At 35.0% G+C, this 16,534-nt stretch overlaps 1 protein-coding gene and 1 long non-coding RNA gene across 18 annotated transcripts; one reads left to right on the forward strand and one right to left on the reverse strand.

Annotated features, from left to right (window-relative positions):
- Nucleotides 1-2: 2 nt before the first annotated feature.
- LOC141375390 (uncharacterized) lies at nucleotides 3-8,257 on the forward strand. Of its 2 annotated transcripts, XR_012383361.1 has the most exons (4): nucleotides 28-135; nucleotides 1,286-1,431; nucleotides 5,352-5,407; nucleotides 6,081-8,257. It is a non-coding gene; the product is annotated as an uncharacterized lncRNA (long non-coding RNA). The 2 variants fall into 2 exon arrangements; XR_012383360.1 differs by lacking the exon at nucleotides 1,286-1,431 and having other exon boundaries at nucleotides 3-135.
- Nucleotides 5,495-12,356, reverse strand: skor1a (SKI family transcriptional corepressor 1a). Of its 16 annotated transcripts, none has more exons than XM_017356802.4 (9): nucleotides 12,082-12,309; nucleotides 9,282-10,986; nucleotides 8,554-8,644; nucleotides 8,311-8,397; nucleotides 8,128-8,196; nucleotides 7,530-7,604; nucleotides 7,363-7,426; nucleotides 7,137-7,202; nucleotides 5,495-6,321 (listed from the first exon to the last, which is right to left on the reverse strand). In XM_017356802.4, the coding sequence occupies exons 2-8, from the start codon at nucleotides 10,974-10,976 to the stop codon at nucleotides 7,139-7,141; spliced, it is 2,145 nt and encodes a 714-aa protein (XP_017212291.1). In that variant the 5' UTR covers nucleotides 10,977-10,986; nucleotides 12,082-12,309; the 3' UTR covers nucleotides 5,495-6,321; nucleotides 7,137-7,138.
- Nucleotides 12,357-16,534: the final 4,178 nt, after the last annotated feature.

Consider the following 16,534-nt stretch of genomic DNA (forward strand, 5'->3'; position numbering starts at 1 on the left):
GCAGGCGTGACGTTGCCGGGTCACGTGGGTGCACGCGCGGCTCGTTGCCCGGCGTAACCGTTCACACGTTTCTCAAACTGGGGTGTCCAAAAATCCCGCTCTACCTTTGTGACAGGAAAACTATGTTGAGGAAAGGTATTGTTTTTATTCCCATCTAGAGTCTAGGGGTACCATATTATAAATAGTATTGAAACGTGTATTCGGAAGAAGGAGAACAGCATAATTATGCGTTAAATTACCATTAAGTGCTTTTCATTTAGTTTTGCGGTAATGTTGACTCACAGTGGCAAAATAACATTGATATTTGGACAGGGAATTGATTATGTAAATAACATTTCATTTTGTTTAAATATGCAAATGCCGCTTAAATAGTTTGAAATGCGCTGATTTGCATACAGTTCAGAAATCTGAACATTGGATTAAGTTAGATTAAAATTCTTGTTTCTAATTGTAAAACAGAGTAAAGAGTATAGGCTACAGTGAGAATTTCTTTCAAACAAGAAAGTGTTCAAACAGAGCATTTTACAATTTTTGTAGAACAAAATCACCAAATCAACATGAATATGAATGTATTCACGTCCCTCTGTAAAACCTTTAGATTAGAATATTTGGTCAGACTTGACATTAAGGTTTCGTTAGTTAATCAGGCCTGTAGCCAGCCTGGTAAAAGGGGTGGTTCCAATCTTTTTGCAGTTTTTCGACTCATTGTCTATTTAATTATAAGTTGAAATACTGCATATTAATGACATTTCAAGCACTATTGCTTGCTAGATTAGTTTGTCAGATAGTCACACTTTTTGATGTACTAAATTCTAAAGATTTAAAATAAAAATATATATATGAAAAATAGGCTACTTATATTTAAAGTACAACTTCATTAGATCATATTTTACAAACGGGTAAAAAATTGTAATCTATAAAGTTTTAAATTAAACTGGTCTATTGTCATTTATTAGGCAAATAACAAACTGGCCAACATAATCAACTGTCCCCAGTCAGAATTTAGTTGGGTATTTGAACAATAAAAAGTTAATAATAATGATAATAAGGTAGAGCTTCAAGATTTTTATAGCCACTCTTGTAAAAAGTGCATTTGATAATTTATGGAAAACAACAATAGCCTAATTAGTATGATAACTTAAATATGGGCTGCCTTTGGTGCTTCACAACATTTTATTGGTAATTTTTTCTTTTAAGTATAAGGTCCAAGATTTAGAATAAAAGGTACTTGTAAAATGTTTTCTCTATTTAACAACAATACAATTAAGCTTACTTTACTTTGCAGGTCTTACTTTAGGTCTTAAAGCCTTTTTCGGTGGGTTATTTCCATAATTATGAAGGCATAACAGTCGGTCCTTCAAACCACCCAAACCCACCTGACTACGGACCTGTTAATATTAGTTGATGTACACTACCGGTCAAAGGTTTTGGGTCAGTTTTTTAAAAATTTAAATTATTCATCAAGGCAGCATTTATTAAATTAAAAAAAATGTTAAACATGTTAAATCCTTATTTATTAAATATTTATTTATTAATTACTGCATTTAGTTTCAAATGAAATTATTACTCCAGTCATTATTGCTTTTAATACTATTACATTAATGATGATGATAATAATAATAATAATAATAATAATAATAATAATAATAATAATAATAATAATAAACAATAACAATAATAAACAATAATAATAATTAATATTAGAGTGATTTCTTAAGGATGATGTGACTGAATACTGGAGTAATGAACCTGAAAATTAATCTTTAAAATCACTGGAATAAAAGATAAAATTAAATGATAAACTACTTTTGAAAAATAATTTTATAGAGCAATAACATTTTACTATTTTACCATTTGTACTGTAATTTTGATGAAATTAATGCAGACTTGGTAAGCAGAAGAAGCTTATTTTAAAACATTTAAAAATCCTACTGACCCCAAACAGTAGTGTATTTATTTACTGACATGAATTAATAATGAACAATGCTTGTATATCGTTTATAAAGCATACATTAGTCTACTATTTACACATTTACAGATGCATCTAAACTCACACTATGAGTACACTATGAGTTAAACTATTTATAAACAACATTATTTCCATTATTGGTAATGAAGATGATTAAATACTGTAATAAATGTATTGATCATTGTTTGCTCATGTTAGCATTCTAGCAATACATTAACTAACATCAACTAATGCAACCTTATTGTACAGTGTTACCAAATATATGATTAAATGAAGTCTAAATTGACTTCATTTATTGAAAAGTGCATTTGTCTACTTTTTTCTTAAATGAATACAAATAAAACAAAACAATCATTAAAATAAGCTATGACAACTAAAGCATTCCTTACATTTTGATTACTTTGATACTGAGCATGTTTTTCTAGTTTTGCAAAACGTTTATTTGCTACACTCTTAAATAAAGGTTCTTTATTGACATCAATGGTTCCATGAAGAATCTATAATATACATTGAACCTTTTTATTTACTAAAGATACTTTACAGTGGAAATAATATATTTAGAATATGAAATTGTTTTGCACACTATAGGACTGCACGATATTGTGAAAAACTCACATTGCGATATAAGTTTTTTCTGCAATATATGTTGTGAGTTTACCCCTGGCTGGTTCGAAGCTGGGGTAAATTGAGACACAAGAAAACTTTGTTTTAAAACAATCATATTTTCACTTTCGATTATCCTAAATACAGTCTGATAAATTCCATTGCTAGAAAACATTCTGAATTAATGAGAAATGTGTAAACTTGACTGATAAATCATTTTAGCTCGCTTTCAGGGGAGCAAATGTAAAAAGTGTCTCACTTTACCCTGCTCTCCCCTAATTTCACTCAATGATTTTACATTGATTGGGAAGACTTTGTAGGGGAGTGCATCTCTATAAAATATACAAAATAAAAAAATTAAAAATTAAAGCACAGATGAAAGCAGAATAGATTTATGAAAATTAAATAAACATCCCTTTATGGTTTTCAGTATTGAGGTACAGAAATTCAATAATCGAATATAAATTAACACTATTCATTGTATAAATAATTAAGCAATTCATCTTTAAGTTAAAAAACTTTATAGTTTGTTGTGAACAAATGGTTTAAATTAGCTTGAAATCTTATTCTCACATGCCATTAAAAACATTAAAGTGAAAAGCTTTCACGCTATTGAATAAATTAAACCTTTCACTGACAGCTATGGTTTCTGGTTAATCAAAATTACTATTTGACATTCCAGCAATGTGACTGTTGCAGATTCACACATTGCGATTTCGATGAAAAAACTATATGTTGTGCAGCCCTAGGGCACTTTGAAAAAAATTGAATCGCATTGGTTGCTCTTCAGTGTTTGTGGTGCTAGGACTCACATTTACATTACACTAAAATAAAATAAACTGAACTTTAACTGTGACAACTGAACTGAAGGAGTTTCAGTTTACTAGAACTTCATCTTTTGCTTTTTTACACAAATAGGCATGGGACGATAACTGTTTTCAAGGTATACCGCGGTTTGGAAAGGTCAAGGTTTTAAAACTGACATGATTTTCTGCTGTACTGCTCCTACTGTATATGTAAGATTTTTTTAGGACAACAGAATCTCCAGCAGAAAAGATATCCAAAGATGCATTTTTAAATTGTAAAGAAATCTGTGTTTTTGAAACTAATGAAGACAGCAGAAGTCAATGATTCATTTTCATTATTTAGCATGACGTGTTTACTGTTCCAATAATCACAGTAATTAAAAAAATATATATTATAAAAAAAATATGAATATATGTTTCTGGCGATGATGCAGTAGGTAGTGCTGTCGCCTCATTGCAAGACGGTCGCTTGTTTGAGCCTCGACTGGGTCAGTTGGCAATTCTGTGTGGAGTTTGCATGTTCTCTCCTTTTTTGCATGGGTTTCCTCCGGGTGCTCCGGTTTCCCCCACAAGTCCAAAGACATGCGGTACAGGTGAATTGGGTAAGCTAAAATTGTTCGTAGTGTATGTGTGTGAATAAGTGTATGGGTGTTTCCCAGAGATGGGTTGCAGATGGAAGGGCATCCGCTGCGTAAAACATATGCTGAATAAGTTGGCGGTTCATTCCGCTGTGGCGACCCCAAATTAATAAAGGGACTTAGCCGAAAAGAAAATGAATGAATATGTTTCTCAAAATAAAATATATTTTCGCAAATGGGGATTTTTTGTTTTGTTTTTATCCACACATTTAAAAAGAACATATTTTAGAGCAGTAACCACAATACTGTGAAACCGTGATATTTTTTTTCATACCGTCAGAATCTTATACCAGCCCATGCCTACACACGAACATTGTAAAAAGCTCTATTTAAATAAAGATGAATTGAATTTAATACTCCATACGGTCTCTGAGTCTACACCTACGAGTGTAAAAAAAAAAAGGGCCTTTGAACTTTGGGGTCCCACTTTATATTGTCATTAACTAGTAGATACTTACATTAAAAAGTAAAGTACTTAAGTTGTTCATGTTGTATTGAACACTTGTTCTTGAGGTGGGTAAAGGTGGTTCAACAGTTAATTATAAATGCAATAACAGAACTTAATTCCAGATGTACTTAAATGCAGATAATTTATGTACATTTGTGCATTTGATCAAATGATTAATTTAAATGTACTACTTAAAGTAGTAATTAATTAGGTCACTTAATATAAAGCGATATAAATTTTGTTTTTGACATTGTGAGGCTTTAAGTTAAAAATAGAGATACTGTCACCTACTGTATATAGATGCACAGAACATATCGTCTGACACAAGTTTGATTGTGATAAGTGAATAATGAAATTAAATATCTACAATAAAATATTTTTTTTTCAGTTAAGAATGCAGATTATTATTATTAAAAACTCAAGCTTATTTAGAATTCAGGTTTATTTTATTTATTTATTTATTTTGTCAGTAAGTCAGACCTTTAAAGATCCCATAAAATTAAAATAAAGTTTTTTATATGTTAGTATCAATATTGTTAGATTTTAAGATATCTATAAGTTATATTTATTTCACTGACATGGCACTGTTTACAAAAGAATTTACGCAAATATGATTATTGTAAACTGAGGATTCGCGCACTGAGCAATCAAACAGGCAATGCCTATTTGTATCGCTAGATGGAAGTGTTGTATTGCACAAATAGACTCCTCATGAGCTAATTTATTTTTTAGGTTAGCTGTTAATGTGTAGGTTTTTTAAATATTAGGCTGCAGAACTGGTGTGCAATATATACATATATTATTGTATATTAATTAACTAATAAATCATATATTTTAATGAGAATACATAGTAAATACAATTGTTTAAAATGTGTTATTTGTTATAGGCTGCATGCTGCAAGATCAAGCCGAGGAGGGCGGCATTATCACGCATACTTTCCAGGTAACGCCGGCACAGTTTCTATTATAGTCAAAATTTGTTTAATTTTTGAAGGTATGAAAGACATTTTTTTTAATTCACGAGTCAATATTTGTGGCTTTAATTTAACTTTTATTGAAGAACGAGGCAAGAGAATGTTTTATTTTCGAAAAAATAAAAGTAAAACTGAAGAAACACTCCAGAGGTTCTGTGTCATTTCGTTTGAGCACTTTCATGTGGATCAACAACTTTCTCAATTGTTTATGTTGGAAATTAGGGCTAAGTGCTTGTTTGAAGTTGCGTCTTTTGTAAATACAATTCACTTTGAATCATTTTGTACTGATTCATGTTAGGATATACAGGTCTGAAAAGTTGCTTATTTAAAGTGCTTAATATTGATAATACACAATTCATTTGTGATAGCACATCATTGAATTCATTGTGAGAAAAAAAAACTAAATACATGAAAAAACGCATAAATACATAAATAATGAGAATAATCAACAATTCCAGTTTATGAAATTTCACATTATACAGTTCATTGCACATTGCCACATATTATGTATTTGTATTGTTTTAAAAAAAGTCAACCTATTTACACAAGAAACAGGATAATTATTTGAGGGCTTATCGATGACATCCTCTGGCTTGTTTTACTCTGTTTTCCTAAAGTAATCCTAGACACTTTCATTCACAGCAGAATGTTCAAATGCCAGTGATTGTGATTCAGCAGTCCTCGGTCCTCAGCGTCCAGTGTGCATAACTCAAACCGAGTGCGAATGGAGAATTCCTTCACGGGAGGTTCACAGATGTCACTTGGATCCTGGGATGCAGTTTTTTAAGTTAAGGTGGTAAGAGAGGTGGCTTAAAGGTGCAGGTCCCTGTGCAGTGGCGTGGAGTGAGCATTTTGCAGGAGAAATGGTGAAGAGCGTCGTGAGCTTCTAGGGAAAAGGAGGATTTAGTTCCATGAAGCATGACACAAGGGAAATCTACTGCTAAACCTATGTAATCCTTTACGTTCTCCAAATAGATACACCTTAGTGAATGTATAAAGCGTGGTTGCATGCTATTATTCTTTACTGCAATGTAAAATTGGTAACGTGTAAAAGCTAAAGAGACATTTCAACCTCAAGGTTTTGTTGGTATAAATTAATATATCAAGGCCAACTCAGTTATGCTAGAATATTTTTAATGAGTTAAACCAGTCAATATAGGCGTTAGATGTATTTTCCAAGTATTAGCCAAACACAACGTTTTACGTACATTGAGTATTTTGTTTAAAAAGTACCACTTGCATATTTCTTTTGTATTTTTCTTAGATATTTTTCATTCCAGTTGATTGTGTAAGTGCAGACCTCAGAATAAATAAGTTTTCCCCCTTTTGAAAATTAATATTTTTATTAATTCCTTAGTGAATATATCCAATTAACAAAAGCTTTTTTAAACACTTATATTTATTAAAAGAAGAGTTTGGTCACCTAGAAATAAAAATATAATATATTTCACTTGCAAAACAAATTACAAACTACACAATTTTAAATTATGTTTTTGTTTCTTTTGATTTTTCCTGTTTATTAAAATTTTATTTCATATTTTACTCAAACATATTAATTTGGGTATAGCAATATTTGGACTGTGAACTAAAGAATCTACATTTTTATATACACATATATATTATTTGAAAGCATCCTAAAAATATGAATTTAAGAGGGATGTACTGATTTATCCTGAACACTATATATTTCTAAATTACCTTTAAGCTTCTGCTGAATTGCATAACGAGCCTTTCTCTCCTGATCCAACTCGTTGCACAATGTGTCTAAATAAAATAAACAGAAAAATTAATAAATCATTTGAAGTGGGTCACAAACATTCCCAGTGACCTAATATTGCCTTTAAAAATTAGAGCAATGTAAAAATATGCAAGTGTTACTTTTAGAAACTAAACTAGCCTTTTCTCATCACTAGTGCAAAATTACCTCGCACAATCTGCAGCTGCTGGACCATCTCCTCTCGATAAGACAGTTCCCTCTTCATTTGATCCTGAAAATTATCTGTTAGAGTCAACATGCATTAAGTTATAAATAGAAGAAATTATAAACCAATTAGAAGCATAGTTTGGGGAAAATAGCCATCTGTTAATTACCTTTCAAACTTTGAAATTCCCTTTCCAGTTTTTTTCTCAGCTCCACTTGCTCCAATAGCTGCTTTTGGAGCTCCTCTGTGGAAAACCAATAGAAGTCCCATAAATTATCATATCACTATGACTTTTAATCACAACATCTCTCAATAGCTTTTAAGTAAGCTACAGTTATTATTTTTTAAAGAAAATTAGCCCAAATAAATCAGAATTGTATTTGTTTGGATTATGTATTTCCTCTCTGTTTTTCTTGTCTAATAGTGCTATTTAGGTTACTAAGGCTAAACACACCATCCCCGTGTTCTCAAGCATGACATTGCAAAATAATTAGGACAGTTGCCTGAGGGCTGTGAGGAAAACAAGCCCGGCAGTGTGGATCGTCTGCAGTTCAAGGACAATTCTCAGTAATACACAAATGTGCAGCGATCTCATGAATACAAAAAAAGGGGGCAAACATTGTACACAAAAGCTTAAATATTTGCCCTAAAAATAAACAGGCTAATGCATTGTTAAATTTTATTCCTTGAGAGCTTGTGCTCGTAATTTATAACGTTATTTGCGTAAAGTCTTTTGTTATGAATAACATGAATGTTTACGCTGTTACCTTTTGCCATATTCTCGATGTCTTTCTCGAAATTAAATCTGTTATCAGTACTTCTCAATGCTGCGTCAACTGGCAGAAAACAATAAATAAAGATATTGTATTAAAATTATAAAGAAAATAAATATTGCATAAACAAATAATTTTGCTTTAAAATCTTGAAATTATTTGATATATGCTACTCACTTGAATTCTCTCTGCTTACTCTAATTTGGTCCGAGCAGGATTTTTGAGATTCGCATTCGTCGTCAGTACTGTTTGAAATGTGTGAATCTAGAGGAAATATATTTATGTTAGCAGGTCACTCGATTGTAGTGCATAATTCAACATGTTTTTCTCATAATTATCGAAATTAAAGTTGTTAACAAGCTGGCCTATAATACTAATATATTGGGCAAAATATTAAATACCAGTTTAATCAATTCTTACCATTTGTATCTTGCGCGCAGCGAGAAAGTTTGGAGGCCGAACAGGACAGGGTGTTCTGAAGAGAGGCTCCATCCTTTTCATGCGAGTACACCTGCAAAAATTAGCCAAGCATTTAAAAATAAATACAACACCAATTATGGTGCCTGTAATTTCATTCTTTTTACGCAACAATTCGTCAGACAATAGACTGCGTTTAACCGTACTCTTACATGCATATCTGGCAACATCCAGGCAAATTACTCGTATTACAAGGTGCATTCAGTCTGATGGACTGACAAAGAGAATAATTTGCCCAGTATCCACAGGGGAGCCCTTACACCAACACACTAATAGCCCGCGGGCTACGACAGAAATGACCATTCATCCTAAACATTTAATTTACTATAATTACGCGCCGATGGGCGCTTTTATCCAGACCGTTTTACGTCAATAAACAGGATTAAAACGAGGTGTATCCATAACAACGTAAAATACAAAGTGTTCACAAATAGAAATCTATAAATATAGAGTCCACAGACTCATAATTAGACGTCATTACACGCTAATAATGCTGAAAGACTGCTGTATTAGACAAGTGTGTCATCCTGAGAATTGACTGCTTTTATTCACTCTGACATTATTCAAAATCATTTTTGCAATAACCTGGGGCCATTTATTTGATGCTGTAATGCTGGATATAGAATTAAATGGCTTCTTTGGCATTGAACATTTTAGTTTGTGTCACTCACATCGTAAGCAATGGCATCACTTTTCTTCGCCACCTGCTTGTTCTGCTTGTGATCAGGGGAGCCCGAGTCACTGAAAGTGACCGTCTGGTGGCCATCGTCCGGCTGAGGCGTTGGTGTGTCTTCCCTCACTGGACTTTGCCGATCATCTACGGAAAGTTGTATAGATTCCTCATCATCGGGAATTCTGTGAGTCTCCACGTCCACATCTGGTTCTTCCCCGCTGTCCGCGCACGGAGAGGCCGATCTGTAGCTGGAGGTCTCGCTCACAAAGTCAGGCGACAAATGACCAGGATGTGCTCCACTGTACGCGTCCCTGTTCCCGTAAAGCTTGGCTATACTCTCTGCGTCTTTAACCACTGGTCTGAACGCAGAAATATAGCTTAGCTTTCTAGGAGTGCTGGGTTGACCCTCACTTGACCTGGCCTCGTCCCCAGATTTGTCCTCGTCGTTCCTGAGGGACTGTGAGCTGGAGCAGCGCTCGCTGTCGAACAGACTGTCTCTAGGTGTGTTTCCTCCCCTCTCACTCTCTGACATCTCTGCTTCCGTTTGCCGGCCACCCAGTAAGTCCGCGTGTGGCTTTGGTTGGTAGGATGAGAGCGGCAGGCTGCCCGCGGTGGGCCAAAACATAGGAAAGGAAGGATAGATACCGTCCTTCGCACCGGGCCAAAACACGCTGGGCACATTGGTCTTATTCTGCTCACCAACTCCATCGTCCTTCTTTTGACACAGTCCAAATGCTGGGAAACTATACGGATGCGGGAAGATGGGTGGCGGGATCTTCTGGAGCATGCCGAAACTCTTACTAGGCACAGGGATGACCGGATAGTTGCGCACGCTGTTGCTTAAACTGAGGTTACCGCGGTCGTCGTCGCAGCGCAAAGTTTTGTGAGGGATATCGGAGGAAGTAGTTTGCGTGATGTTGCCGGAGGACTGCGGTTTGAGATGGGAGGACATTTCGGATCCACTACCCGGCATTGCGCGTTTTCTGCTCCCGCCGTTAAACATGGCCTTGACGTCCTCCCACGCGTGACAAAGATCATCAGCCAAACTTTTGTCGGTGAGTTTCAGATGGCGCCTCCATGAATTAAAATTAGCCGCGTCCGGCTGCGTGTATTTCGATTCAGGTGTGCGGTGCGAATGAAATATAAATTTGTTTGGTGAAAAGTACATATTGCAATAGGTGCACTTGATGCATTTCGCCCTGGAGCTATTGTACCTGGCGGGTATGAAGTTTCCCCGACATCCCCAGGCGCACTCGTGTGAAACATCGAAAGCAAAATTCTCGGGTAATTTGGGAGGATTGTGAGCCCCGAGAAAGGATTTGCAGAGGCGCTCGGCCTCGCGTTTGGTGATCATGCCACAGCGGCGCGAGGAGATGGGCATAGCCCCCGCGCGCCTCAGGATCTCCAACTGCACCGGCGTGCACTGCACACACGTAATTCCAAGCGCCACGCGTCGGTTGTGAATTTCGTTGTAACTGTAGTTCTTCAGTAAAGTGTTGGAAATCTGCGCCAAACACAGTCTCTCCTGGCCGTCGATTACCAAAGAGACGATGGGCACTCCGTACAGCGCAGTCTCACTCACTTGATTTGGCTTCATCGAGCTGCTGCCAGAATAAGGCTGGAGTTCTTGCTTCGAGCTGGGAGAAGAGCAAGTATCTCGTCCCGTAGAAAGCTGACTGGGTATCGACTCCATTCCTGGAAGTCTGTGGAGGAGACATAGATGTTAAATTACACTACAATCCAAGAACTAGCCTATATTTTATGCTAGAGATTATTTACAATTATTGATGTGATTTGTACAAGCGTTCTCCCAGCATAAATATATTCTTTACAGTATTATTATTTATAGGAATAAATAGCAATAATAACTTTATTTATACGAATAATAATATTTAATAACTATTATTATTGCTAAAACTGGTTTGATTATTACATATTGGCGCACATTATCTAAAAAAATTAACGAAACAAGAAATCGGTATATGATAATTGCAGTAATTTCAATAGTCTATAATTCGTCTACGTAATCAAGTTTATTCGTTTGTTTTAACCCTTAGTCAAATTAAAAACAGGCTACAATCTTTTTACCACTGTATTACACAATATAGATAACATTTAACGTTTTAATTAACACGTTAAAGCCAACTAATTAACACTGAGGCCTACAATTAATATTTCATTTTTAGGTTAAATATTTTGACGACTTTCCTTAAAAGCTCGCACTCTTTGACCCGAGAGCCTGCATCATTGCTTAATGTCTTCAAATCGGCTCAGAAGCCGGAGCGATTACTTAAAGGCCTCTTACGGCGCTAATACGCAAAGGGGCAGAAGGGAAGAATCTTTTAGCTACTCCAATGAGCTTATCAACAAGGAAAAGAAGCAGTAAGCCGCTTTCTGTGTAATTACACAGCCTGTGTTGTTCGACTTTGATCTGTTAATAAAACTCTGATCATTTATAATTAAAACATTGCGCAGGAAGCCTTTATAATTTAGTACAAAGCATATTTTCGTTTCCCAGACGTCTCCGTATTGTTTACATTAAACCATATGCATATAGGCTATTAATTATTTTGCCAAATTATATCACCTGATTTAAATGCTATAAAATCCCTTTCGTAATCAAGGATAAAGCATATTTTAAATATTACAGTCCACTGTTTCATAAACATTGGATTGAGAAATGGATATTAAAAATAAGTTAGACATTTATGATTTATTTATCATTTATTAAAAAAAAATTACACCATGGTTATTATATAGACCTATCAAACAAATTTTAAATATAAAAAGAAACGTACCTTTTTCAATCAAGAAACGTCAGAAGAGCTTGTGTATCGCCTCAAATGAACAGGCCTAAATCAAGAGGGACAAATCGTTCGTGTGAAGTGCGGGATGAAAACTGCGAGTCTGTGTAGTCTTCCCTTTCAAAACAGCTTTAGAGTTTCCATCCCTCTCAGCTCTCGTGCGTGGTGACGGGAGCGCGAGCCGAGTGACCACATGGCAGTCCCGGAGCTCGTGTCTCTTCTTAATAGGTTGTGCGCGATCTACTTCAAGAGAGGGGACGCCAAAAAGAATAAGAAGGCACACCCACTGAGATCAAATCCGATTCTGGTATTAACCGTTTGCTTCCACTAGCCTACTTCAAAACAAATAGTACTGCCAGTTTAGAATTCAACTGAGCTGCTTATACAGACAGGCAGATAGATAGATAGATAGATAGATAGATAGATAGATAGATAGATAGATAGATAGATAGATAGATAGATAGATAGATAGATAGATAGATAGATAGATAGATAGATAGATAGATAGATAGATAGATAGATAGATAGATAGATAGATAGATAGATAGATAGATGATTTTTGCTGCCTTTGTTGATATCTAAGTTCAATTTAAGCGGTTTTGCGCATAGACGATTGCGCATGGAAACAGGGAGGATGTACAATGAACAACCAATAATTATGATGCTTTGTTTGTTACTCTTCATGATATCATATACACATGTCTTTTTTCTCAGAGATGAACAAGTTTTGCATTAATTTTTAACTGTTCTGTTTTGAGTGACACTCGATAAACAAACTATCATTACGAATTAGCATGAAATATTTCCTTGTGTTGGGCATGCATGTCCGCGGGGCACGCACTGTCTAAACTGCTATTAGAAGTTCGTGGTCATTGCATTTTACGTCACATGTCTCCCAGTGAATGATGCACATTTGTTAAACACACCAGCCAGTGAGAGCGGCTAGTGTGTACAAACAGTGATATATCAGAGCAATGGACTGAGGTAAGTGGTGCAACCTTATATGGCCGTATTAACTATTTAAAACCTGATCAATGCCCTTCAGTTAACCCCACTAAGTCTTGACGTAAAGATATCAATATCGAACCGGGCAAAGTTGTGCTGTCCACTTTGAAATACGACAGTGGAAAATTGTCATTCCCTCAGAAATGTTTTGGCAATTTGTCCAGCTTTCATTGTTCACGCGTTTCAGTCTCTCCCTTTCTCTCTCAGAGGGTTTGCACAGTACAAAGTGTGGTCAAAACAACTGATAGCCAATGTTTTTTTTTAACCTAATAATGTGTCAAATATTTCCCACCTCCTTTAATTATTCCAGCCCTCGTCCATTTTACTTTGCTGTCATTCGTTAAGGTGTCAAAACAGACGTTTAATTAAACGGTAATTAATTATATAAATGTTAACAATTACCTGAATCAATTAGTTCATAATGTCCAAAAATGCCTTAGAGGGATGTTTCTTCTTAGCAAAGTCATTACCATTAAAACGCTTCGAGCTAAAGTGTATTTTACATTAACTGAACGTGTATCCTGAAACAAGTACAGCCGGCTGCGTTTGTATTAAAATATTTTTCCAAAATAGTTGAGGATAAAATACAGCTTATATGACGACAGAGATGAAAACAAATGGGAAAGTTTAAAAATCCGTCAAGCGATGCTCATGTGTCCTGTGACCAAGGGGCCACCGGCTTAACCTAATTCAATATTAATAGGAAGGGAAACTTTAACCAGATCTGCCTGGCCGTGTCTCCTTTCACAACCAAGAAGCTCCGTTCTGGCCCAACAATAATTACAATTTTATTCTGTAATTATTCCTTTCTTGTTAATTATTTAGAGGTCAGACTCAATGCAGCATTGTTAGCATTTATGGCGGAGAGACAGGGGCTCACATGTCCTACAAGACTGGATCCTCCTGGTATACAGATACACAACACCCGTTTTTAAACAAGCTATCCTGTCATCATTTAGACAGACCTGTGAGAAAAAAAAGTGTAATCATGTAAAAAAAAACATGTAAAATAAATAAACAATTCACAAGTTCATTTAAATCCTCACGACACTGAGTTATCTACAGTAATAACGCATTTATGGGCTATTGTTGTTTGCATATAGTTATCACTATTAATTTTAGCACAGTCAGGTTTCTTGATGGACTTAGTAACCTCTCTTACATGCTATTAAATAATCGATGATTGTTTTTACATAACGGTTGAATCAATACGATAAATATTGTGTTTCAAGACGACATATGCCATTATTGGCTCATTAATATACATGCTATTATATTACACGAGCATGAGTAAACTAATTAAAGAAACTTTATATAGGCCAGTTGCTAAGTATGAACTGCATGGAGAAAAACCTCTTCATTAGGCTGTAGCGCTTTGTGTATTTTTTATTTTTTTGATAATATTACCAGTAAACACGTTATCACCGCACATGAAATGTGGTAGTGAGGATACAATTAATTAAGTTAAATAGGATATTTTAATTTTGCCGTGTTAAAAGGTATTTATAATCTAAGACATGTCGTATTATTAGCCAGGCATTCGTCAAGCTATTTATCTATTTCTTTAGATATCATTAATGTTAATGTCTTAAAATATTTTTGTTTCTTATTAAATGAAAACATATTTCCATAAATAATATTTCCATTACACAAAGAACATTTTTTCCACTAAGGAATGTTTCTTTGTCAAAGAACAATCGATGCCATCAAGAACCTGCACAAAATTAGGAGCAATTACCAAGCGAGAGCAACTATTTTTTCCAACATCAAATGTTGTTGGTTATATTTTAAATGACCAACAAGCCGAATTCAAACATTTTTTAGTTGTACCTTAAACCAAATATATAATCTATAATTGTATTCAGAGAACACTAACAAGCTCAAATAATAAAGACGAAACCCCATTCAGATTTGGAGAAATAAGAGATTCTGTCCTGGAGGTCATAGAGAAGATTGGCACATAAATCAAAGACAGACTAATTCAGCAAGAGAGGTTTAATAAACGCATCAGCTGAAAAGCAGTGTTCTACAGTCACTGTTATATCCGCGCCGTATAAAAGCACGACCCCAATAAATTTCACTTTAGCGCGAGATCAATCAGCTTCTCTCATATTGATCTCTGTCGCCTTGACACTCCGAGTCGCCTGCCGCAACCTTTTTGTTTCGAGTGAAAATAGCGTTTCGATTACTGTTTTTATTAGGAAAAGATTGCTACAAGAGGTTCACCGTGGCCTGAAAATTAAGTGGTGACATTTTAATTACTAGACATTGATAAAGGAATCTTGGTAATGGCTGTGAACAGGTCTTTCAGTGCTCGTCCGGCCCCCTCGCTAATCAAACTGGACTGCAGGAGAAAGGTCGGATTAGAGCAGCTGTATATGGGCCCCAGCAGCCGGAGGAGGAGGAATACTGAGGGCCTTTACCTGCTGGGGCCCATATACCCCTGCTCTAATGAGACTTTTTGCTGTAGTCAGTGTGATTGGACTGTTGTTTGTCCCTAAATATATACGTTGAACAAAACAAAAATGACTTCCAGTAATTTACTTTCAGAATAGTTATTTTTGTTTCACTGAAAAAATAAAACAAAATTTATTCATCACGTTATTTCACACTTTTATAGACAATTTATAGACTAAACAAAACAAAAAAGAGTTCACCATTTTGCCTTGATATATATTTACATTCAGTATATTTCATAGAAGCAACAATCTTAAACAATACTTATATTAAGTAATATATTCTGAATTTATTTTCAACCAGTAGCCTAAATTTGTTTCCTTATTGTGAAGCATGGAAGGCAGATTAATTAACATGACATTTATATGGCCGTTTTACTGTTTTTATGCAAATCCAAATAATGAAATACAGTAGATTAATGAAAATAGAAGAGAAACTACCAAATTAATGATTTAGGAATAATTACTGTAATCATGTAATCAAGATAAAGTAACTGCAATTTGATTAGATTTTGAAAATCTAATTGTCTCTAAAATTGTAATACAGATTACATGTAATCAATTAAATGTAATCAATTGCAGTATTATTAGGCTGGCTTGTGTAGCAAGCCAGACTACTGTTATCCTATTAAACTTATTATTATTTTTCTATATTATTCTTCTTCTGAGACTAAAAATTAAACTCTATCTCCTCTTAGGCCTTTCAAGCTATGACCATCAAACTCGGGTCAGACCTCCGAACTATTCTGACTCGAGTTGCTATATCCTTTCCGACTGATCCGACTTTCGGTTTCCCGAAAAACGTCCCGGGACCGTCGGAAAAATCCCATAGACGTAACATTGGATCAAACTTTGTGACCTCATAACTCCGCATCAGAATGTCACACAGACTTCTAACTGGGCTCATTTAACTCAGACTATCAAACTGCCAATGACTGATCACCTTTAAACTTTCTGGCCACGCCCTAGCAACCACTTTTGGACCC

This window comes from Danio rerio, chromosome 7, assembly GCF_049306965.1.
Source record: "Danio rerio strain Tuebingen ecotype United States chromosome 7, GRCz12tu, whole genome shotgun sequence".
Taxonomy (NCBI): Eukaryota; Metazoa; Chordata; class Actinopteri; order Cypriniformes; family Danionidae; genus Danio; species Danio rerio.